Source organism: Aricia agestis, chromosome Z (genome assembly GCF_905147365.1).
Source record: "Aricia agestis chromosome Z, ilAriAges1.1, whole genome shotgun sequence".
Classification (NCBI taxonomy): Eukaryota; Metazoa; Arthropoda; class Insecta; order Lepidoptera; family Lycaenidae; genus Aricia; species Aricia agestis.
The window spans coordinates 7,208,426-7,234,268 of record NC_056428.1 but is presented as its reverse complement, the minus strand read 5'-3'; the positions used below and the strand labels follow the sequence as shown (position 1 = coordinate 7,234,268).

The window sequence follows — 25,843 nt, the reverse complement described above, 5'->3', positions numbered from 1 at the left end:
TCGGCTAAGGTTCAGAAACCAATTTTGTTGGTGATTTGGTGAAATTTTTGTAATCTTGTTGGATAAGGTCATGTGCTTTCTGGTGTTTATGTGTTATTTACTTACTAGGGAGTGCCTCCGTACCCACCGAAGGGGGAGGGGCAGCCCCTCCGAAAGGGCCAAAACCAAAACAAACACAATCCAGAAGTTGGTTAGGTTAGAACTTAGACCACCACAACACAGAGGGAGCCAACGAATGCAGCGAGCGTGCTGCGGCAGCAGCCGGCAACCATATTCAAATAAAAGGGGGGCTCGGCTTAGAATTGTGACTGTGCTGCAGCAGCAGCTGGCAACTCTCACAAAACAAGCCTCAGAATTCCAAAAATTTCAAAGGTGAGTAGCTCCAAAACTGGGGGGGGGGTTCTCAGTGGGGATTTGGTACAGGGGGGTGTTTACCCCTCCTCCCCACTCCCCCCTCACCTCCGGTCCCCATCAATCTTGGGATAGGTTTCCGGACCTTTACCAAACCATCATTGATTTATAAAATTTCAATTTTATACCAGCACAAACATATTTGATCATTTAAATTATGATTGAGGGGCTTAATAAAACTCCCAATTAATAATTCAACAAAATAATCATGTTTTTTCATGTCATTTGTAAACACTATAAAAGTTATTAAAAAAACAATGCTTGCTTACCAAAAGATAAACCTATTTCTAGTGTTGGTCTTTTTAGAGTCCTCATACCAATAACCTCCGGCTTTCTGAGGGAGTTTTATATCTTGTAGTGTACTATGGGTGCCTCCTGAATAGACAAAAACTTGTTAACCTATAGGTACCATTACTTCAGTGTATATACTCCATACCATGGTATTAAGTTACAAAAGTAGATAAACCGCAATTACTGCAAAGATTTTACCAGTATTAAGCACCACTTCCTTCCATTTCTCTGGGATATTGAGATTTGGAGCGATCTCTCTAAAAGTTACCGGTACTCCTTCGACAAACTCCATTGCACTGTCGATTTTATCCACAAATAGATATTTAAAACAGACCTTGTATTGAAAGCTAGAAACTTCTTAAGATTGTAAATTCTAAAACTTTTATGCACGTTTAACCATGTAATAAATACAAAGACGTTTAAATTTTCAAAAATAAAAACTCTGCATTCGGCACATTGTTGCCCAGTGTTGCCAACTATTTTTTTACTAACCCACCAAATTCAGCAGCGTAAACCACCAGAAACCGCTAAAACCTAAATGGCCTCTCAAACCACCAAAATTCCACTAAATAACGTAAAGACAACAACACCCTATCTGAATATAATTTGAAAATAATACAAAAATAACGTCATTATTATTATGAAATAATTATTTTTGAAAACTTTAGTTACCTAATGTACCTATGTATAAGTAGGTACCTACTTAACTAAAGAGTAAAAATGAACGTTGTTAGAGGAATCATTGTGATTTACTTGTTCAGTTTGTGAAAAATAAATTTCTTTAGTTCTAATTTTTATAATTTGGTATTATTTTGTTATTACAGTATTTGCCTTCGCGTGCTAACCTTGCACGAAAGAAAGGCGATCAAACTTCATCCGGTTTCTCTGTTAAGTCTTGACAACATTCATCATGCTAAATAATCGCTCTATATCAGCGTTAGAATGCGGCAAAACGAATAAAGATAATAATAATATAATTAAGTTTCCAGTGTGCGTCTTCAAGGGATAGAAAATAATAAAAAAAAAAAATTAGTGGTTTAACGTCGAAGCTACCACTAACTTAAATATCATCCACTAAGAAATCCACTAGCCACTAAAACCAAAATTTTCCCGCAGAAAGGTACGTCTAAACCACCAGAAATTCCACTAAGTTGGCAACACTGTTGTTGTCTGTTGATTGTTGCAGTGTTGCCAACTATTCAAAACGTTTTCCCCCTAAAGCAACTTCAAAACCCACTGGCCTTGCTTGATGGCCTCCTTTAATTTCAAACAGATAATAAAGGAACCAACAAGAGTAACACATAACAGTTCTACGTGCATAGATTTATTGTTCACTAACTACGAACCACTTATAAAAAAGTCATGTGTCAAAGATTATGGCCTCTCTCGACCACAAAGCATTAGATATCAAAATAAATAACCTTGAGTTACAATCTAAAAATAAAAAGCCAATACATATAAAAAAAAAGAATATTTACGATAAAGAAAATGAACGAATTTAAAAATGCACTAAGTAAAATAGAATGGAAAGAACTGATTAAAGAAACATTAGATTTAAATCAAAATTACAATTCTTTCAGCTCTATCATAAACGTAACCCTCGATAAATGTATACCAATACAAAAAATAAAAGTAAATAATGTAACAGCTAAAACTTGGCTAACAACAGGTCTCAAAAAGTCCTGTACACAAAAAAGAATATTAAAAAAAATGGTCAATGAGTCAAAAAATGATGTGATTCAGAAATATTACAAGAAATACACTAAAGCACCTACTCCAACGAAGTATAAAAACATCAAAAAAACTAAACTATATAAAACAAATGGAAAAATCCGACAATAAAACGAAAACAATGTGGCGTATTATAAACCAAAAAACTGGTAAAACTAAAACAAAAACAAACATACATAAAAATATAGCACTCAAACTCAAATCAAAGATGTAACTATAGCTGCCCATTAAATATCGCAAACACTTTTAATGATTATTTCGCAACAGTCGGGTTAAACAAGAACAACAAAAATATTGCGGAAGGCCGACCAGTAGTTGACTCTCCGATGTGTTCAATGTACTTGAATCCTGTAAACCACAAAGAAGTTACAAACATAATTCGCTCTATTAAGAACAAAAATAGTTGCGGTGTGGATGACATACCTCCCATCCTGCTGAAACACTGTGCTGAAAATCTCTCGATACCATTAACTTACCTTATTAACCAAAGCTTCCTAGAAGCTAAATTCCCCGATCCATTAAAAATATCTTTAATAAAACCCATCCATAAAAAAGGCGACACCCACACTCCAAGTAACTACAGACCTATAGCAATTTTACCGACCTTCTCAAAAATCTTTGAAAAAGCTATGTGCAATAGATTATAATATTATTTTTTAGAGAAAAATAACATATTGGATGACAGTCAAAATGGTTTCAGGAAAGCTAGGTCCGCGACTTTAGCTGTATATAAATATGTACAAATGGCACTCCAACATGTTAATGACCAAAAACATGTCATAGGTGTCCTATTGGACATGACAAAAGCTTACGATAAAGTCCAATATGATATTCTCCTTAAAAAATTACAAGGCTCTGGAATAAGGGGACCGGCATGCTCCTGGTTTAAATCATACCACGAAAATAGAGTTCAAATAGTACAAATAGATCATTACAACGATAATACTAACGAAATCACAATAATAAGATCGCGAAAACAGAAAATAAAATGTTCCATCCCACAGGGCAGTGTGCTAGGATGCATATTATTTCTACTATATATAAATGACCTACCTAAAATTTTGAACAGAAAGATAGCTTTACCAATTTTATTTGCAGACGACATATCCATACTTATGACATACGAAAATAATAGTAAATTGAGAACTATACTTCAAGATACGCTAAAAAAAATTAATGATTGGCTTCAGGATCACAACTTAGAAATAAACTATAGCAAAACCAAAACTATTCAATTTAGATCATACAAAAAACCCCCTCTCAATATAAATACCACCTTCCAAAATACAAACCTAGAAACAGTAGAAACATTTAATTTAATTAAATCTCACATAGAAAAAACTAAAATAAAACTATCAAAATTTACCTACGCACTCTATCATTTAAAACACAGTACGGATACAAAAACAGCTCTTTCAGCATATTATGCATACGCATATTCTTGGTTGAGATACGGAGTTATTTTGTGGGGCAATAGTGTCAATAGCAACGAACTATTTATATTACAAAAAAAATGCATCCGAATAATAGCCCAAATAAAAAATCGAGACAGTTGCAGACCATATTTTATAAAATATAACCTTCTAACAATCCCTTCAATATACATCCAGGATATTTCTTTATTTGTTTTTAAAAATAAAGATCATTTCACAAAAATAGAAGAGACTCACAACATTAATACTAGACACAAAAACAAATTACACCTACCCTACTCTAGAATAAAAATGCTTAACGAAAGTCCCTATTATATGTCCGTCAAAATGTACAAAAAATACCAGATTTCCTAAAAAAAGAAAATAAATTACGCTCGTTTAAAAGAAAACTAAACACATCTTAATATATATATTTCTTGTGTGCGTGTGTATGTGACTGAACTCCTAAACGACTGGACCAATTTTGATGAAATTTTTTGTGTTTGTTCGTGGAGATTCGAGAATGGTTTAGATTTACAGTTTGGTCTACTGGAAAATGTTTTTTCAATTAATTTCTTATTTATAAGGAGTTGTTGATTTTGGAGTGTTTTACATTAGATCCGGCGGACGGCGCTATCATCGCATTCAATATTATTCTATTTCAATTTTAGTTTGTCCTGACAGATGGTGCTATGATTAATTTGAAAAAAATTTTGTTATTCAATTCATGTGCTGATTAAAATATTAAATGTAATTATTTTTTAAAGAGTTTTGAAGTGTGTATAAATAATTTTGTGAATTCAGATGTTTTTTTAATTAATTTTTATTTGTAAGGAGTTTTTGATTTTGGAATGTTTTACATCAGATTCGACGGATGGCGCTATCATCGCATTCAATATTATTCTATTTTAATTTTAGTTTGTCCCGACAGATAGTGCTACGATCAATTTGAAAAAGTATTTCGTTATTTTGTGTTATAATTGTGTTATTCAAGTGAAGTTGCTAATTAAAATATTTCATGTAATTAGTTTTCGAAGAGTTCTGAAGTGTATATAAATAACTTATACATTTTGTAAATTTAGTGCGGAATCGAAGTGAGTATATTTTTTATAAATTATCTTTTTTAATTTACACGTGCGTTTATTAACAACCAACATAACCTTCAAGTTTATTTGTGTAGTTAGAGGATTGAATTTTTTTAATTATTTTTATTGACAATTAATGACATGGTGATCTATCAACGCACAGCCCAAACCACTGGACGGATCGGGCTGAAATTTTGCATGCAGGTAGATGTTGTGACGAAGGCATCCGCTAAGAAAGTATTTTGATAAATTCCAACCCCAAGGGGTTAAAATAGGGGATGAAAGTTTGTATATAATAATACTCCTTAACGCGAGCGAAGCCGCGGGCAAAAACTCGTATCTAATAAAACACTGCTTCTACTCATTAGAAGAATATTTTAGTATCGATTTGAGTATTTATAATTAAGTTCATAAAATATATTAAGTAGGTATTATTAATATTTTATGATAATATAATACCGCTGTAATAATACTAATGTACAAGATAATTTAGTTTAATAATTTAGAATACCATAAAAATAAGAATATACTTACTTGAATAATAATTATTAAAATTATAATTTTGTAATTGTTTTGCAAACGCCCGAACAAGGCATAAGTTGTATATTTCGTCAATGTGTGTTGATTTATATATGTACTTGGTTGCAAATATAAAATTTGAAAAATTTGATTATAGAGCAAAATTTGGCCTATGGGGGATTTTGTATGGACCCCGTCCCCACCCTTCAACAGTCATGGGATGCGTCTCGATTTGTTCACTGGGACCCAAAAAAGTCTTAAGTACCAGTGGTGTCAGTTTCAAAATCAATGGGGTTTATTAAAAAAATAAACATTTCTCCAAAAAAAAGGTGTTTATTTTTGAACAAAAAAATACTTTTTTCTACAAACAAAAAGCATATCAGGGTTCCATAGTCAACAAGGAACCCTTATAGTTTCGGTCTGTCCGTCCGTCTGTGTGTCTGTCTGTCTGTCCGCGGTTTTTCTCAGGTCCTACAAAGCTGTAATTCGGCATGTATGCATATTATCTTAATGATGGCGACAAAATGGTATGTAAAATCTTTTTTTTTTATGGTACCTTCCCATACACATCAAGCGGGGGTGATTTTTTTACGCGTTCATCCTATCGTGTAGGGTGTCGTTGGGTACGTTTTTTAAAAATATTATTCAGAGTATTCAAAGATCATTTTCTATTTAGGGATCCACTTGTGAAATATGAAGTTTTAAAGTGGAAAAAATCGTTAGAATCCAGTGTCCCCCCCTTCCACTAGCTCAAATTGTTTTAGCTCATGTTTCAGGCTCAGGTTTAGCTGTTTAGCTCAGGTTGCTTCTGGAAATGTGGAAAAAATCGCGGGAGTAGGAGATATTATGCTGACTTTAAAGGAAAACTATCACGGCTAAGATAACTTCTTAAATAAGTAATTGAGTAATAGTCGATCAACTAAAAAAATGAAGAAACTTTTCGTTCAAACTCTTTTGAACGTAACTGAGATGGTATTGAAAAACACGTTACAAATGTACATTCATTGACGATACAAAAATTATCAAAAACTAGCGGTACTACAGAGCCCTATATTGCGCGTGACCCGATACGTATTGTGCTGATTTTTAATTTTATGTACAAACAAAATATGACGATTTAATTGAAGACAATAATATTAATATGATCTAAAAGTAAAAGAGAAAAAATAAAATAAAAACAATATATTATTATAAAATATAAGACCGCGTCACCATCAAACACGGCGCGGCATCGTCACCGTGCCACGATACGACGCCGCCACCGTGACACGTGACGCGTGTTCAGACTTCCGGTGCCACGAACAGTGCGCTGCGGCCCCGTGGCCCACTGATTGAAATCTGACAATATTTCCACTACGCGACTTTGTTTGATAGGTATTTCACATGCCTCGTTTAAGTTTGGAACGTCATTTTTCGGAAGTTTCACCCTTAATAGGGGCGCGCGGTGCACCGTTCGCGTCACCGCGACACTGTCCGGCGTCGCACTATGTCAGGGTGACGGCGTCGTGTCATGGCACGATGACGACGCCGCGCTAAGTTTGATGGAATTGCACTGTAACCCCATGTATTTGACAGATGTCACCAAAGTAAAAAAATCTCTATTCTAGTAGATCTTTCGAATGACACATGTTTCTGCTCTGTTGGTTGGTGGGGACGTTTCTTCTCATAGTCCTTTCAAAAAAAACTCCCCAAAAAATCAAAATATTTAAAATTTCTTGCGGTATGTTCTACTGAGCGCTCAAAACGCTGAAATACAAGGTGTATTTCAGCGTTTTGAGCGCTTAGTAGGCAACAGACCAAACAAACAAACAGGCCGGCAGTTTTTAAATACTTCAATCTTTTTTTTTCATTACATACAATAACAACAAATATCTAGCCTACTGTCAGCTGGTACGACTCAAAAGACTATAGCGACATGTGCTTTGTGCGGCAGTTCTACTTTAGGACATAGAATATAGGTATCATTTACTACCGGCGCGGCGGCGGCGTAAAAGCTAGTGGTTGAGTAAAATGAAACCTACAGCCTATGTCATAAAGTGGTATTTCGTTTCAATTTTCGTCATTCGTGTGTGTCAATCAATTTTCGTCAATTTTCGTCCGTCGCGGTCGCTCGCGGCAGAGTTCCGAGCCACTTTAAGGTTGTTATTAAAAAAATATTCCATTCTTCAAAATTTTTATCCCCAAATTATCCCCAAAATATTTTACCCCCTAAAAACCCGCTAAATTTATTTTTTCCCACTAAATTTAGTGGGAAATCCCCATAGTTGGCAGCACTGGATTGTTGTGACTTTGACAAGTATCATCTGACATCTGTCAAAAGTATTAGAGTTTTTCTTTGTATGGCACTTCGGCTATTTAACCATGGCCAGTGTTGAGTATATTAGCGGGAAAACAATATTCTTTACAATAAAATTATTTTCAGCATCGTTTATCTATATTGTCAGGTCTATAGTCTGTCAAAAAAATTAAAGAAATTAAAAAGTGGTAACATCGTAGTGTCATCTAGCACTGCGCGGTCGGAACAAAGAGAATGTCATATACTACGTAACAAGTCGGAATTTCAACTTTATATAAAGGGGCGTCTTTCCCTTAGGTGCAATGTGTGCGGTGCCCACGGGCGCCGCGGTCCTAGGGGCGCCGAGCGCCGCTCTCACTCGGCGCGCGCCCGCACCGGCCGGCCGCCACGGCCCAGGCTTTATTGACCAACGTAAAAAGAACTCCAGTTTGCAAACATTTTTGTGTAATATCCGAAGCTCTTCTTATATTTGTAGAATTACAGCAAAACAAGACGAGCCATGAGCGGCTCGGCTTTTGCAATATAAATATTATATTTATTTTTCAATGTGAAATGAACCCTAAAACACATAAATGAAGATTATATTATTTGGTGTAATAGTGAGTGTCCTATCGCTCGTATTTTCAAAATAGGTAGTGGGAGGATTTGGATTTAGATACAAAAAAGCACAGTGTTCTAATTTAGAAAACAAACTGTGCCATGCTGGCTCTTCGGATGTAGAGAAGTTAGAGCTCTTCAATGAAATCGAATTAATACCGATGTTGTGATGATGTGATGTTTAATAAGTAAGTTTAAAGTAAAATTGAAGTAGATACTTAACCTCCTGATACCCGAGCTATAACTGAAATCACTTGCCAATATGGCCGAATGTCCTTTATAAAGCATTAAACTGTTTATGGTGCAAAGGCCGAGACTTTGCAAGTTAAATAAAACATAAACCAGGGGTTTCCGGGAATTTCACTAAAACAAATGTTTTTTGGTATTATTTGATCAACACATCAAGCATATTGAAGTTTAGGTATTTTTTGTCCTTTGAAAAGGACTTTAGGTCATTTTGGCATAAGTAGGTTAGGTGTTTAAATAATACAAATATTTTTATTTTTTAATATAATCTTATGTAATGTCACAAGTTAGGTACCAAACATACACATATTTATTTATTTCTATCAAGATATTAATAAATAGTCACAAGACTACCACAAAGGAGCGTCTTGTGGCCGAGCCAGCCCTCGACTGCGAGTGCCACCACGTGTACGAACCCGACACCCAGCACGTCGTCTGCCTCGGCCTCGACGACCAATATCCCTGCTTGGACTACGAGCACTACCCCGGCCTCTTGGTGAATTGCTATCAGCGCTGTTGGAACTTTCCTTCGAGCCGTCGTCTGCTGAAGATAGTAATTCGTTTATGAAGCGTGTCTCTCAATTAAATCTTCATCCTCACTTGAGTCTTCAAACTTGAGTTATTTAATAATTCCGTTATATTGCGGTCTTGTAACGCTGAAAATAATAATTATATATAAATAGAATTATATAACAATATACTTAACATAAATATACTACGTTAAGTACTACGGCCGACATGGATATAGAAAGGATCAATTCCACATTCTTTAATTTGAAATTGCGTACGAAGTGCCTTTCTAAAGGATTCATTTCTTTACGACAGTTTATTTACTTAATTATGCTTTATTTCTTGACAAAATGATGTATTTTTGTAAGAATATTTAATAATTTACAATTCTATAAAATATCTACAATATGACAAGTGAATAAAACAAAAAAAAAAGTAAATTTTACTTACTGCGTCGGCCACGCGCCGCCATTGTTGTAAACTCCTGAGCAAATTTCGCGTAAATGAAGGGCACTCATCATGCGATCTCTATCGAAATCCAAGGACAAACTATTGCCATTGGTTAAATTTCATTGGTTGGTAGCATTGGCGGGTCTAATACTTTTTTAGCGGAAAAATACAACTACCCGGGAATTGATGCTACATAAAGGTCGGTCGTCCGTTGTCGAACTAAGATGTCAAGAAATACTCGGCCTTTACAGTATGGTTTATTTAGCACTTTATAAAGGACGTCAGAGGTTAAGCGATATAAAATTTACGTTTTGGGGTTAGGCTTGTTATAGGGTCGGTCAAGACTCAAGAGCACATCATGGTCAAAACCGAAAAAACCTTCAATCTACAAACAAATAACAATAGAGTTTGTTACCTATTTTATGTTGGAGAAATTTGAGAGTACCTACGTGGTAACTTGATGTGCTGTTATAGTTCGTCTGGTGGAACGAAAGAAGCCACCGCTTAGAGTCCTCACCCTTAAGCGGCCGGACAAACTATACTTTTACTTTGTACCCATTTCATTTTGACCGCGCGCGCGCGTTACGTCGCGTTTCCACTGAATCGGAGCGAAGCGGAGAGGAGCTTAGCAGTGCCGAATTGACCGTCAGTACCTAACATCAAAATAAAACGTAGTGATTATATTCTCTTTGCATCAAACTTTAAAATATAGAGAACTTAGATTAATGATCGGTCTCCGCGCTCGGCGCCTGTGGCGGCGCTACGCGGACGTCGCGTCGTAGCGCCGCGCGCGGTGTCCTATCATTAATCTCATATAGAGAACATAAAACCTAAAATAGCTACTTTCCCCTGAATAACGGACTGTTGACAGACTATTTTAAATTAATAACTATGATAAAAGGTTAGGTATGCCCAGATGGAATAAAAATGCGTTAATAAAACAATACATCTATATTGCACTATAACATCTCACTTAGTTTTGTACAAATAAAGTGATTAAAAAGGTTTTAACGAAGGTAGTAGAAAATACAAAAGGCAACACATAGATTAGGTTGCATTTAGTACCTAAGTGCATTTATTAATGACTGAATTTACAACATAATATTATCAGAATAAAAAACACATTAATGCAGTTGTAAAAAAAAACGTTACTATAGGCCTACCAGAATCTGATGGCAAATTTTGACGGCAGATTTTCTAAAAATATCCTTGATCATTGGATAAATTTATATATTTGTATGTTTCACAGTTCACACACAGAATCAGCCGCTATAAGGAAAAATAGGATCAAAATATTTTATGCCAATTACCCCGGTATTGCTAGAGTCAATTTAGTTTCTCACTTTTTGCCATCAGATTCTGGTAGACCTAAACATATTATGATTATTAAATGCATCAATGAATTTGATACAAAATTAATAATCAAAAATAATTTCAGAATAAACAATAATAAAATATATTGCTTGTATAAATTTTACAACCATTTCACAAAATGTTCAAATACTTAAGTCCTATCCTTAACAACTTATAGCCTATTATTATATCTTTGACTAGTTATTTTTGTCAGTACAAATATATTCAGAAATAATTTTTACTTATCGACTAAGCGTGTAGAGAAAAGAAAAGGGCACATTACTATATGGATAATATATATTTTATAGGAACAGCTTTTCGAACATGGCACCATCGAGGAAGTTGATTCCTATGCAATTGACAGACCTACGTTATTTGGTCGAATATCTATGTCAATTCAATGTTAATTGTGATCTGTCAGCTGGGTTTGACGTAACGCAACCAAACTACTTAGGTCCCCGATTTGCATAGGAATCAACTTCTCTGATAGTACATACTACATATTAATGTCAATGGTCTATAGAGGCAATAGAGTCTGCATCAACGATATCAAAATACGTTCTAATTCTATGGTCTGCATTTTGGTTCATAATACATAAGAGGCTTTTGTGGTCTCTTTTATTTCATTTGAATGAAAAAGAGTGCTAGGGTAATGACAACACCTACAACTACATACATACATCTATTTGTAGCGGTAATAATACCTCAACTGCCTCGTTAATAAAAGAGCAAGACAGGACTCTTACATATTGCAAAAGCCATTTGGTATGCAAAGACAGCAACATAAATATTAAGTTAGTCCAGTCTTATTCTTAGTTTATTAATAAGGCCGTTGTTGTCATTCATTTAAACTTATGTCAACAAGAACAATAGTGAAAACAATCTTGGTGGGGTACATCTACACTACAATTAAATATTTTTATTAATAAGGGAGACAAACCTTTTTGAGTCTTTTGTGATAATACTACTACATCCGAAATTTTTCTTTATTGCCTTCAAGTGATTTTGCTTATCTAATGTCTATAATTAAACATAATCATAACATCTTATGATGAGACAGTATACTAAAAGCTGCCATGGTATACCATTCATTCAATTATTACCAAGATTACCTACAAAAATTTATATATCTCTGTTAAAATTATTTTTCTTTTATTTTGAACTCAAAGTATCTAGTGAGTACAAATAAGAAATACTCAAAGTTTTTTAAATTTTAATATACACAGAATGAGTGACTGAAACTGTGAAATTGGAGAGCTATAGCCATTTTACAAATTATGATTCAGTAAGAGTATTAGAAAACAAATCATCCATGAAGATTTTGTATTTGCATCTATTAGCAGGTTTGATTGTATAGTAGCGACATAATATTATCCTGATTGAAAATATACAGAGGTTCTTCTACATTAATTTTGTACACTGACACTCATAGCCTCAGATCAAATAATACCACACAGTGAGCCCAGTACCTACATTGTGTCACACATACATACAACAGTAGCGGCGTTATAGGGCGGCGTTATAGCGACGCTGGGAGAACGACCAGGGCGCCGGATAAAAAAGAGCGCCGAAGGCAAATAACCCTTTTTGTTTGCCTTCGGCGGTCTCGGCGCCACCGCAGGCTCCCCTTTTTTAGCACTGCCAGCACCCCGGGCACCCAGGTCACTGGTAGTGCTAAAACCGGCACTGCACACAATATATGTAATGAAACTACGCCTTCGTGTCTAAATACACTAGGCTGAATTACGCCGGCGTAAATTCCGCCGCAAATGTCATACAAATACGCGACGGAATAGTGTGTCGTCTCACGCGTTCCACCCGTATTTTGTATGACTTTGAAACGCGGCGTAAACGCGGCGGAATTTACGCCGGCGTAATTCAGCCTAGTGTGTTTAGACACTTAAATTGTAAAAAGTCGCCGATGTGTGTGGTTTATGCTTGTGTACTAACACGCCGCAGCCTTTACGTGTGCCAAATATTAAATAATGACTTCACTGTTTTATTTGATCAGAGTTTTACAATATTATTTAATTTAACCAATTCGAGGCTCTATTCACACTAGATAGTGCTGTATCTCTATTCTCTACCTACCCATAATAATCTACATAGACCTTACGCCAATATAAATAGAGCCCAGTTTGGAAAGCTTTAGGGTTCATTAAGAAAGATTTAAAGCACACTCACATTCACTCAGCGAAGTCGGACGGTATTATAATTATAACCGAATAGCTGTTGTATAAGTATGTATTACCTAATACAACGAGTAAGTATGTACAATGTGTTGCAATTTCGATAACTTTAACCTCGGTAATGTAAAAATTCAACGCGCGAAATGAATATTTGATTCGGGCTTGGACGGATATAGACTGAAATGATGGAATGAGGCCTGTCCATGTTGGCCCATGATGATTAAATACCTAGGTGATGATGACCTTCTTTGACTGTCCATTATCGTGCATATCTACCGCAGAGTATAGAAAAGTCGTAGTATAGGGAATATTACACAACTTAGGACGCTACTAGCACATACAGTAAATAATCCGACCAAAATCTGCCATATTGCACATCTCATATAGAATATTGACAAAAACGTTGTCAATCGCCGAACTAGTTTCGGATTTAGATTTTTTATGAGTGTTATAGGCCTAGTACGAAATCCGGTACGAAATCTGCCGCCCCTAGGTCGCAGCCTACACGGCCTATTTATAAATCCAGGGCTGCGTGGAACAAAACTTTTCGTTTACTAGTGCTGCACTCTAGCGTCAAAACATTGCAATAATATATCTTATTATAGTGGCAACCTAGGTGATCCATGAGCCAACATGTAGAGGGGCTGTAATGAGTGCATTGTGTATTGTCACCTTAAGTGTTCGTGAGATATTACGTCACAATGTTAAAAATAGCATATATTTAAATAAACGTTTATCCTAAAAGCCATGTTTAGCATCGGAATTCGAAATGTAACCGTATAACATTTTTTTTTTATTAAAAAAAGTTAAAAAATAATCGAATAAATATATATACAGAATATTATGGGTATCGGGACATTGTTAAATGTCATAAAAACGGGTGTTACTGTATTTGCCTTAAAAACTCTTCTGTATTAAATAATTGAATAATTTTAATAATTGAATTCAATCAGACAAATGCAGTATTGTTCTTACATCATAAGTTTTGTTGAGAGTTATTTGGCTACAAATTGTATTTTTTATAAATTTGTGACTATTACAAAATTAAGGTTCTGACTGCTACTGTAGTTTTTACGAGACAAATAAAATTTATTTGTCTCGTAAAAAGATTAATGTGATCGTTTTCTAGTCTATACCTAGGGATAATAATTTTCAATAATGATTCTTCATTTGAAATACATAAATTTAAATAATACTAATGCAGCAATTTTTCTATCTAAGTCTAAAATGCATTTTTCAAAGCTTGTACGCAAGTCTTAGATAAATGTTTACAAATTCACTATTCTGACTTTTAAAAACTATGTCTACTATTTTTCATTTAAAGAATATTTCCATTACGTACTTGAGTCTGAAAATGTTTTAATATCATAGAACATAGGCTATACTACTTACACTCTTGTTAAATAAATATAAATATTATGAATTATTTAGGTAAGTACTTAAACACAAAATAATTGGGGAATTGTATACAAAAGGTATTTTAACATTAATACAAAATTGATGTGATAATATTCTTAATTAGGTACATTTAATCTGTTTCAGTGTAATCCAAAATACGTCAATGTGCTATAGAAGTATTTCCTTCCCATAAGTTTGTCGTGTACGTATACCTTAAATTCCAACCAGAATAAGATAAAACACTGGAAATATGCAGGTACGTATTTGTACAAAAGTATCTTTGCAAGAAAGCACAAACAAAAAAAAAATTAGCATTTTCAGCAAAGTTTTATATATTACTAGCTGACCCGGCAAACGTTGTTTTGCCATATAAATATTTTTTGGTATGAAAAATAGATGTTGGCCGATTCTCAGACCTACTCAATATGCTCACAAAATTTCATAACAATCGGTCAAGCCGTTTCGGAGGAGTATGGCAACGAAAACTGTGACACGAGAATTTTATATATTAGATGTAAAACTATAAAGTACCTACCATTTTAGAGTTTGAGCAATTATAGAAATTGGAGCACATAGGTAAAATAGGGCAGATACTGGCAACCAAATGCCTATAGTAAAGCATTCAAACTAAATACTTTTTACAGCAATAAAAAAGCAACGAGGAATATTAGCTAACACTAAACATAATATTATCTACATTAAACTGTCTTTTTCACGTTTAATCTCACAAAATATTAAATTACTACAAAAATAGCCTACAAATTGTTGTACATACGAATACCATTAAAAGAACAATGGCTAATTATAACTTTTACTCTATGACACATGATTGAAATATGACTAATGACTATCGTAATAAGTTGCACACATCTATAATAAAAAACATAAATTATGCAATACTGCACCGTCTCTGAGTACAAATACACATTCATCACTGAAACAACACAAACTATGTCGGTTTGAGGGCTCACAATAATAACTCTTACATTTGCTATCACATTTCCAAATAATCTTATACAATACATAGCCTCTGAAAGTGAATATATTCTGTCACAATGCACTGTTTAAATTGACTATAAATGTGTAATACTATTCTTATATACATACTGTACTCACCGTTTATAATCTTTGTATGAATTATACAAGTTAATATTATGTTAATAGTTGCAAACGCGTGGGCTTTCCACTGGCTATTCGATTAGCGATTTCTGCTGCATTATTCCTGCATTTTTTAAAATGTTCTCATATAGATGAAAATGTAGTAAAAGTTAAGTTATGTTTCACATTATTCCTTTGAGAACGTAAACTTTTATCTTGCGTATGAAGTTGGAAGTATTTATGTAATGGTTTCACGCGCAGCAACTACAACAACCTCGGCAACTTACTCTATGATGAGGCAACGTGGTAAATGCTCGTGGAGATAGTCCAGCAGCTCGGGCGACACGCCGGGACAGTTCGTCAGCTCCAGCTCGCGCAGCTGCCGCAGCTGGATCAAGCTGGATAAGCCGCTGGACGTGAGCAGCGGACACCCTGTACACACACTTTATAAATACGGAGAAACTGCAAATATACTCAGTTGAGCAGGTGAATTACTAAAACCGAACCTTGCTAACAGTAAAAAAAAACATAAATTAAAACGCGTTATATCGTAAATGTAAATTGTAAAGTAAAAAGTATTTCCTAGTTCCTTTAGTTTTGTATCTAAAAATTTTGCATAACATTATAGGTAATTAATTAAAAATGTGCTTTAATTATTATTTCAGAAATATTTTTATAGTACACCCACGCAACGATGCACAGCGAACTGGTGGATTTAGGATACATTTTATTCGGGAAAAATGTCCCTCGTGATAAATTTCCGCAAAGTTCATCCTTAAAGGAATGATGAATGTTACCTAATTTTGATTATTAGCAGTCCATATTCTCTGTCAAAAATAAAAAAATACTAGTGAAAGAATTACTTGGATACGTTAATTAGTTTACAAGTTGTAACTGTACGGTTACGGTGTGACGTCATCATACACCCCGCTAGTCTGGCTCACTCAGTCCGCTCGCGGTCGCGCGCCTTTGCCGTCGAAATTATACGTAAATATTATTAAAAATGTCCAATTCGAATACAAGGAAATCATGTCTTGTGCCTTAATGTAAAAATACAAGTACCAATTCGCCAAAAAAGTTGTTTTTTATAGATCGAAAGGAAATTAAAATGCAAAAAAAAATGATAAAAGCTATGAAGAGGTTAGATCCATTTGGAAATAGAGTACAGTTTATTGTTGTAAAGACCATTTTTTCCAATAACTCTTGGTAGCAGTAGTTGAAGGCTGCCCGCTTCGTCGATGTAGCCACATTAAAAAAGTTGTATAATAATATTATTATGTTTACGGCCACCTCTGCTGGCGGCACAATCTTCGCAAGTTACATTTGAAACTTCTTGATCCTTTTCATTGCATTCTAAAGTGCTATGATAAGGTAATGATAAATTTAGCCCGGCCGCACACTATCCGAAATTTAGATGAAAAATTCGGACGCCCCGCTAGGAACGCACTCTGTTCATACATTTTGTTGTGGACCCCACAAACTATCAGAATTCGGACGTGTCAAAATGTATGAGCGGGTCGGTGCGTCCGAGTTTTTCTGATCAGAAATTCGAATATTGGCGGCGGGCGGCTTAGCTTAACTGTAACATTACATACTTTTTAGGGTTTCGTACCCAAAGGGTAAAAACGGGACCCTATTACTAAGACTTCGATGTCTGTCCGTCTGTCTCCAGGCTGTATCTCAAGAACCGCTATAGGTAGACTTATGAAATTTTCACAGATTATGTATTTCTGTTGCCGCTATAACAACAAATACTAAAAAATATTATTTTTAACAAAAAATTAAAACCGACTTCCAAGGTAAAAACAATAATAATATGAACTAAAAAGTATTAAATAACTCTTACTCTATAATAGTGCCTTTTTCAGAATTCGTCTAAATCTCAACTATTTCTGTACATACTACAGTCTTCATTATTTGAAGTCGGTACCAGCTAATTTTATCGTGAGTTCAGTCAATGTCAGAATATCTGAAGCTTTTAGGACTGGTAACGACTTCAAAGTAATGAAGACAGTACTGATTTAACCGCTGTGACAGAATCGTTATTAATCTAATAAATATGGACAATTGAAAAAAGTCAAAGAAATATTTCAATAAAGTAATTTAAGACTTTATAACCTCCTCGTTTTTGGAAGTCGGTTAAAAATACAAAAAAAGATAAAAAAAATACACAAACATAGCAAATAAATTAATTTGTTACAAACAAACCGCATACTACACATAAATAAACACAAGTTACTATGTTTAAGTTGTAAAAAATTCCTGACCAGCTCCTACACTATAATCGAATATAAAACTATTATAAAATATACGTTGGGTTACTAAAATTTGATTATTACTATAAAAAAGTTTGCTATTAGTAGCTATAGTAATTAAAAGAAGATTATTTTATTTTCTAAAAGGTGACACTCTTGATTTCGTCAGAAAGGGTACCTCTTACGCGAGAGAAAGAGAGCGCACATGTAGGCAAATATAATTGTAGGCGCTTAGCACTGCGCGGTCGGAATTTGAACTTTATAGTATCGTAACATGAGTTGTTATTTTTTTAAACGGGTTGCACGATTGGGAAATCTGTTGGTACTACTAATATATATTCTGTGGTAACACTAGAAATTTTCCCAAAATCATTTATTATATGTGTACCGTACTTTATTAATGAATAAAAATATTAAAATAAAATAAAAAATAAGGGGGGCTCCCATACAAAAAAACACAATGTTTGGCCTATTTTGCTCTATAACGGTACGGTACCCTTCATTAGCGAGTCTGACTACAATAAAAACTAGTGTATTTGTATACATACAGGCTTTACTGTGACAGAAACGATTTGGCATACCTAGTAACATTCTCCATTATGCGAAACTACCTACAACAATTTTCTTCTACATACCGGCAAGCGACAGCAGCTGCAGCGCGCGCATGCCGCACAGGTGCTGCACGCCGAAGTCGCGCACCTGCGAGCACCAGCGCAGGAACAGCGCCACCAGCGACTGCATCGTGCTGATGTAGCCAACGCCGATGTCCGTTATGTGGACACATCTGAGGAAAATCAAAGGAGACTATAGGATGGATTACTCAGTACGAGCAGCTGAAGTGACAGTAGGCAGCTACTGCGCCTGCGTACTCGCACGTGAGCAGCTCGACTGGGAAGGCGAGTGGCGAGTGAAATCAAAATACGTAGTAACTCGCACGCGAACAACTGACTCACTCGCACATGACAGTAACTCGTATGATGCGGGCAAACGGTGCAAGTAGCTGCACCTCAGTAACTGACTAGGCCAGCTCGCATGTCAGCTCGCACCGTGTAACCCAGGCATAAAGGGCTGTTTCACCACTCTCTGTGAGTGCCGGATGGGTTATCCACAACTTAACTTGACAGATAGAGTATGGAGTATCTATTAGATAATCTATCTATCTATAGACTATCCGGCACCTATCAGGAAATGGTTAAATAGGTCTTTAGCAAATTAAGACCTGAGAACAGCAATAAGATAATATTATTATGTTTCTGTATAACTTATTTATAAAGTCTAGATGAGCCTGAATAAGCCTTCTTTGGAAAGGGAAATGCTTTAGGCAGCCTAAATAATTAGCCTTACCTTATACACAAATTATTAGATACAATATCTATGATAATATATTATAAGAACCAACTTTACTGAATGGTTGTTACTTATTAATAATTAGATTTTGGTCCCTATGACCCCTCCTTCCTTTGGACCGCGCTGATAAATCCATACTAATATTATAAATGCGAAAGTTTGTCTGTCTATTGCCTCTTCACGTCCAAATCACTGAACCGATTTTGCTGAAATTTGATATAGGGATAGATACTCCGGGGAAAGGATATAGGATGCTTTATATCCCGGAAAAGTGTAAGGTTCCCACTAAGCAAATTTTGGGCTAACCAAGTTGCGGGCCTCATCTAGTAAGATATAATATAGATTCCAATTTTAAAAAATCTACTCACCGGTCAAGCGTGAGCTCCTCCAGATGATTGAGATCGCAGGCGATGTACTCGAGCGCGTTGTCGGTGACGCGCGGGCACCAGCTCAGGTCGAGGCTGCGCAGGCGCGGCAGATTCTCCGCCAGCAGTTCCACCCCCTCGTCTGTTACTTTGCTGCATCCAGACAGCGACAGCACTGTCAGGTTCGGTAGAGAGTGAACTGGAACGGTAAAAAAACATGGTGATGATAGAAAAATAGCTATTAATTTTGTTTCTTAAAAGTTAAAACGAAAAGTAAGAAACCCATATGAGCAAAAGTTTTTCACTATTTTGGAGGTCTAAAGAAGTATTGGTAACTTTTCTTAAATAAAGGCGTAATTCCAACGTCGTAAAATTGGACTTCACATTAGACATGACAGGCAGCGCTTTAGCGCTCTCTTGAGTCTGTACGTTTAGCAAGAACATATTTTTCTGTTTTGGAAAAAAATAACACCCCTTGCAGTGTAACAAACTTGACACGATATATCCTGAAAAGTACAATCAACACAGCTTTATAAATACTTCCTAAAAATGGCGAGTTTTTTTTGGTCTTGCTATAAGTATTGCCCTTCGAATGTGTATTCTTACCAATATTAACAACTCCGTGATTGGTCAACTCCCAGCAACTATGTAGACGTAATATGCTCAGCGATGCGCTCTGTTTGGGCGAGAAATATCCGAGTGCTGCGTCCGTCACGTGATAAGCTTGAAGAGAGAACTCATATAGAGACGGCAGTAGCTGAGCCACAGCACCAACCTAGAAAATTACGATGTGGGTAAGTATTTAAAATTATAATGAATAGCACAGAACATTTAAAAAACCAAGTCCACTTACAGCCTCATCAGCAATATTAATACAATCTGCAAGCGTGAGTGAAACAATTCGTGGAGTTAGACATGCCCATAAACCTGCTTCTGTTATCTCATTGCACCCCGTTAGTTCGAGTTCGAATAGGACCTAAAACAATATATTAGATTAGGTATTTACAGCTGTGTTAATTGTAAAGCTTAAGTTATCAAACGACGACAAACGACGGGCGCTCTCACCTGCAGATGGTCCAATATCGTCTCGAGGCCCCTGTCGGTCAGAGTGCAACCCTTCAAGCCGATGGCGTGGACGTGGTGAGCCGAGACGGGGAACAGTCTGATGAATTCATTTATATCGTCGTCGGTGGCGGAGAGCAGCACTACGCCTCTGATACCCCTCCGCACGACCGAGTTGTAGAACCTCTGCATGCAGCAGCCGGACTCCGTGCGGAGCTCGCGGCAGTCCAGCGCCACCACCAGCCCCGACCACCACCGCGGCGACGAGTACAGCACGTCCCGCCACTTGGTGCACACCTGAGCCAGGAAATAAAACGTAAAATAAAAACCTCCAATTTCAAAATTTTAAATCATTCAAAGGCATTAATATGGCAAAGATCTAAGGGTACAATTCCGTGCGTGATCCTAGCTCTTTCTTGAAGAAGAAGAGGAGGATCACGCACGACCATGGTTGTGGCTTCAATAAACACATGACTGATGACGTAGATGGCGCGCTGACCTCAGGCCGCGCGCGCCTGTCGCGGGCCTCGGAAGCGGTGCCATACATTTTCATACTCTTATTGTCGCGGCCGACGACAGTCGAAGGCCCGGCCGCGCGCGGCCGCGATCGATTGCGATGCACGGAATCGAATGCGTACGTATCCTGAGATGAGATGAGAGATGAAACATCAAAATCTAGATCAAAAGAAAACTACCGTAGTACCTAGTTCATAGTTGTACTCACAATCTCTCACAATCGAGTGTACTTGATGCTGGTCAAGAACGAGTCATTTAAACACAACCAATAACTCAGTCAGGAAACAATGCAAGTATAAATATAGAAAAACAAACCTGAGCCAGGTTCCTTCTCTCCGACGAGTTAAAGTACAGAAAGAACTTCTCGAGGAACCTCTCGTCGAGGACGAATTGTGGCCACAGGAGCGGGCGGGGCTGCGGGCGGCGGCGGCGGGGGACGCGCGGCGCGGCGGCTGCGGGCCCGCACAGCGCGCTGGCCACGCGCTCTACGACGCCGGGCGAGCGCTTGCGGCCGCGCAGCCCCAGGCCGGTGATGCGGCGCGATAGCTCCGCGGACGCGCGCTCCACCACGCCTTGCGCCGACACCGATGACATCTTGACGCGCACGCGCCGCAGCGTGTCCCCGCGCCCGCTCGAGCCCCCGGGATCACACCCCGCCACCGCTACTACAATATAACTAAATTTATTGTTTTGTTTTGGTCTGTCTGTCTGTCCCTTATCCCTTTGTATGCTCAAATCTTTAACACTACGCAACGGATTTTGTAGAGTGAGTGATTGAAGAGTAAGGTTTATACGTATTATAATATCCGTTAAATAGTACAAAATACTGTTATTTTTTAGATCTCTAATGTGATGTCGTAAATAATTAGATTTTTTCCGCTTACATTGCAAACGCTGGCCAACCCAACGAGATTTATCAAAATAATGTACTATAAGACGTATTGTACACAATGAAAATTGGTATATTATGGAATCCATAACCATACCATGTCCATAATATGGATATCAGATTCGTCATGTCTGTCTGCTTGTCCTTAGTGTGCTTGTCCGTCCGTTCGTATGTCACAGCCACTTTTCTCCGAAACTATAAGAGCTATACTATTGAAACTTGGTAAATAGATGTAGTCTGTGAACCGCATTAAGATTTTGATACAAAAATGGAAAAGTTATAAAACATTTTTTTTCATCTAACCTATGCGCGCGTGCTATTAATAGGTATTCAAAAATTCAAAAATCATATTGAGGTTCCTAATATCATTTTTTTCTAACCTGTATAGTTTGCGAGAGAGACTTCCAAAGTGGTAAAATGTGTGCCCCCTCCTCTCTAACTTCTAAAGTAGGGGCATGATAAGTCTAAAAAAAATATGATGTACATTACTATAAATACTACCAACGAAAATTGTAGCAAGTAGTTTTTTTTATACGTCATAAATGGTAAACCTTATATATAAGCAGCAGCATAAGGTTTATTTCATAAAAATAAACCTTATGCTGCTGCGGAACCCTTCATGGGCGAGTACAACTCGCACTTGGCCGGTTTTTACATTTACATTACATTATTAAATAACTCAGTACTTTATCTATGCAGGGGCGTAACCTTAAACCTTATTTTATTTCGTATCTTAAGATAAAATATTAAGATACGAAATATATATTTCCATTTCGCTCGGTATTAAGAAGATACAAAATATAAATTAACTTCGTCGTGTGTGATGGTTCATAGGATTTCTATGGGGAGCGATATTCTAAAATATGCTCAACAAAATATAAAATATATATTTTATATTTTGTTGACATCGCGCGCTATAAACTGAAGTCCACGCGGACGAAGTCGCGGGCAACTTATACTGGCTAGTAGTTATATAATTTAAGAGTAACATTGTCCTACAAATAGAACAATCCATATTTTAGGACCGTCAATTTAAAGTATGAAATCCTTTCTATCTCTGTTAGCTACCACTTTCGAGATTTTTCGCAAATAAAAATGTTGTTCGTCTTATCAAAATGAAGCTACTCACAAAAAATTAGCTTGATAGTAATAAAAAAAATTTGTTCTAGGGCTCCTGTACTATAATATTATATTGTGTGTGATATTAGCCAGTAATAGTTGATAAATAGACCAAATATGCATATTACTCTTGAGTCTTGTGCTATTTAAAGCAATTTTTTTAAATGGTTAAAATAACTGAAACTGCTCTACAGACTACAATTAAGTACATCAAACAACTTTATTGGGTGCTGCATAATGCATATTGCGCCACCCAATATAATATTCAAATTGATGTACAGTTACAGGTAATGACAATGTTGGCAACATATTATGTATTTATTTTTCTATTCTAATAATATCTCTTCAATAAAGTAGGTCCTGCGCACTCGTACAGGGCTGACTGGTTTTTACACTGAGATAGTTCCCAAGTCAGTTTTAGCATTAGTAGGCATTTTATTCCCGATATAATATATTCCCAAGGTGTTAGTTTCTAATCAATAGAAAAAAAAACATTTCATTTTCTTTTTCAGGGTGGTGTGTATGAGAAGGAGTAATGAAGATGAGCCTTTTAATTTGTTTGTTTAGAGTTAATTTATACTACTAATTTGACTATGAAATAATTTGAATTTAAAACATTAATTAATCTCTAAACTCAAATAAATTATTTAACTAAGTGTGTATGTAAATAAATAACATTATTTGCACAGATCTTACTTTTAACTTTTAGAACATTTCTACATGTTTGAAAAAATAATTACTCATAACTCATAAGATACTTGATGTGGCTTACAGCTTTATTAGTTTAAAACAAGTGTGAGTTGGACTTGCGCAAAAAGGGTTACATACAGGTATAGAGTGAAAGTAGACAAATAATTGTGGTTTTTTTTTTTGGGAGCCCCCCTTAAATATTTACTTTATTTTAATTTTATTATTAATTCATGAAGCCCTAAGCGGCCGCATCAGTCCGCGATAACAATAGATTAGCTATTGTGTCTCGTTATTCCACGATCGATGGGTTGATTATTAAAGTACAAATATAATTAAGGATTTCATAAAAATGTTAAGTGCCTAACTGTTACCATTATTGATTACAAGCAAAAAAGGCCCAAAAAAAATGTTTCTTGTATGGGAGCCCCCGTTAATTATTAACTTCATTTTCTTTTTAGTATTTGTTGTTATAGCGGCAACAGATATATACAATCTGTAAAATTTTCAGAAGTCTAGCTATAGCAGTTCTTGAGATACAGCCTGATGACATACAGACGGACAAACAGACAGACATCAAAGTCCCGTAGTAATAGGGTCCCGTTTTTACTATTTGGGTACGGAACCCGAATAATAGTTTATACAGCAGGAACCATACACTTTTCTGTGATAAAGTTTATCCTATTTTTGTTGGATTTATCAGTCTGGCAGTTCAGGAAAAACAGACTTTTGTGTTTATATGATTATTAAGGAATTTATTATTTATCATATTATGATATATGCCTATTTATACTAAATGAAATAATAATTATAAACAAAACATAAAATAGTGATTATAAAATAATCTGTTACAAATATGTAAATGTTTAGATAATAATTTATGTCGAATCAATACATGTTCCTTGAATGTTTTTTTCATAATTGCAATCTGTTCGTATTATTTGTTGAATTTTAATTTATTAAGGGCAATTATGTGGTCATATAAAGCAAAATAACTAATATAGTTAAAAAAATCGATGAAATATTATACGAACCTATAAATAAACGACCGCTCGCAGAGTAGCCATTATTTTATATTTATTGTTTTCTTTCGTAATATAACTTGCTATCAACACCTTTTTAATTTAATTTTCTATTGTTATTTCACAAAATAATTTATGTCCAGCAAAAGAAAATTAGGAAAACTGAAATTGACTGAAATCTGAAATTGATTAAAATGAATGACGCTGTCGAGTGTCGTCTGTCGTATGTCAAGTGTCAAGTATACTTGACACTTGACAGCTCTGACACTTGACAGACGACAGACGACACTCGACAGTACAAATATCAATGAATAAGGACACATCACACAGCATGGAATCTACCATAGACCTAATATATACTGTCGTAAAGACCACCTGACAACCCAAAAATGCGTGACCATTTTCGATCTGTCAATGTGTGCGTGTGCTAGTGATGTATATTTTACTATCGATAGTATAGTATTTTTCCTATCGATAGTATAGTCCGTTCGAGTTATTTTACCTGAGTTTCTTTAAGAAATAAATAATATGCAACTTTGACAGATTTATATTTCAAATTAGGTATCATAAATTTTAATTGGCAAAAAAAGGTGACGATTGAAAAGTAGATACACATTTTCTTTTGGAATGATTTTTCAATCGTCGGATATGTTATGACATGAGGTTCTTATAGGGGTAAATAATATACACATAACACATTATAAAGTTACTTATTTATTACTCAGGTAAAATCTATCTGGTAAATCAGTCCTTACATTGAAAGTAAACGTTGAAAGTAAACAACACACATAGTATATTATATTTTATTCTTAAATTAAATACATATCATAAAATAGCATAATATTTTTTATTAAAATTATTTTTAACCGACTTCTAAACAGGAGGAGTCTAGACGTTCGGCCGTGAATATATTTTTTATGTATGTTCAACGATTACTCCGCCGTTTATGAACCGATTTTCAAATTTTTTTGTTTTGTTGTACATTGTATTGTTCC

General features: G+C 35.7%; 2 protein-coding genes and 1 long non-coding RNA gene across 5 annotated transcripts in view; 1 reads left to right on the top strand and 2 right to left on the bottom strand.

Moving 5' to 3' along the window:
- The window catches only part of LOC121739412 (nuclear pore complex protein Nup160 homolog), a 52,022-nt gene extending 50,860 nt beyond the window's left edge, over positions 1 to 1,162 (bottom strand). The window contains exons 1-2 of the mRNA XM_042131876.1: positions 901 to 1,162; positions 681 to 786 (exon numbers count right to left, since the gene is read on the bottom strand). Of these exons, the coding sequence (XP_041987810.1) occupies positions 681 to 786; positions 901 to 994 (200 nt within the window). The 5' untranslated portion in view covers positions 995 to 1,162. The remainder of the gene's footprint in view (positions 1 to 680; positions 787 to 900) is intronic.
- LOC121739416 lies at positions 236 to 18,709 on the top strand. Its single transcript, XR_006037443.1, has 3 exons — positions 236 to 246; positions 5,712 to 5,716; positions 18,645 to 18,709. It is a non-coding gene; the product is annotated as an uncharacterized LOC121739416 (long non-coding RNA).
- On the bottom strand, positions 14,971 to 25,005 carry LOC121739415 (F-box/LRR-repeat protein 16). Of its 3 annotated transcripts, none has more exons than XM_042131878.1 (8): positions 24,861 to 25,005; positions 21,447 to 21,796; positions 20,619 to 20,912; positions 20,407 to 20,529; positions 20,160 to 20,328; positions 19,557 to 19,752; positions 18,477 to 18,625; positions 14,971 to 16,018 (listed from the first exon to the last, which is right to left on the bottom strand). In XM_042131878.1, exons 2-8 carry the CDS (start codon positions 21,723 to 21,725, stop codon positions 15,870 to 15,872), a joined length of 1,359 nt encoding a protein of 452 aa, XP_041987812.1. In that variant the 5' UTR covers positions 21,726 to 21,796; positions 24,861 to 25,005; the 3' UTR covers positions 14,971 to 15,869. The 3 variants fall into 3 exon arrangements, with proteins under 3 accessions (XP_041987812.1, XP_041987813.1, XP_041987814.1); XM_042131879.1 differs by having other exon boundaries at positions 21,447 to 21,793; XM_042131880.1 differs by lacking the exon at positions 20,407 to 20,529.
- Positions 25,006 to 25,843: the final 838 nt, after the last annotated feature.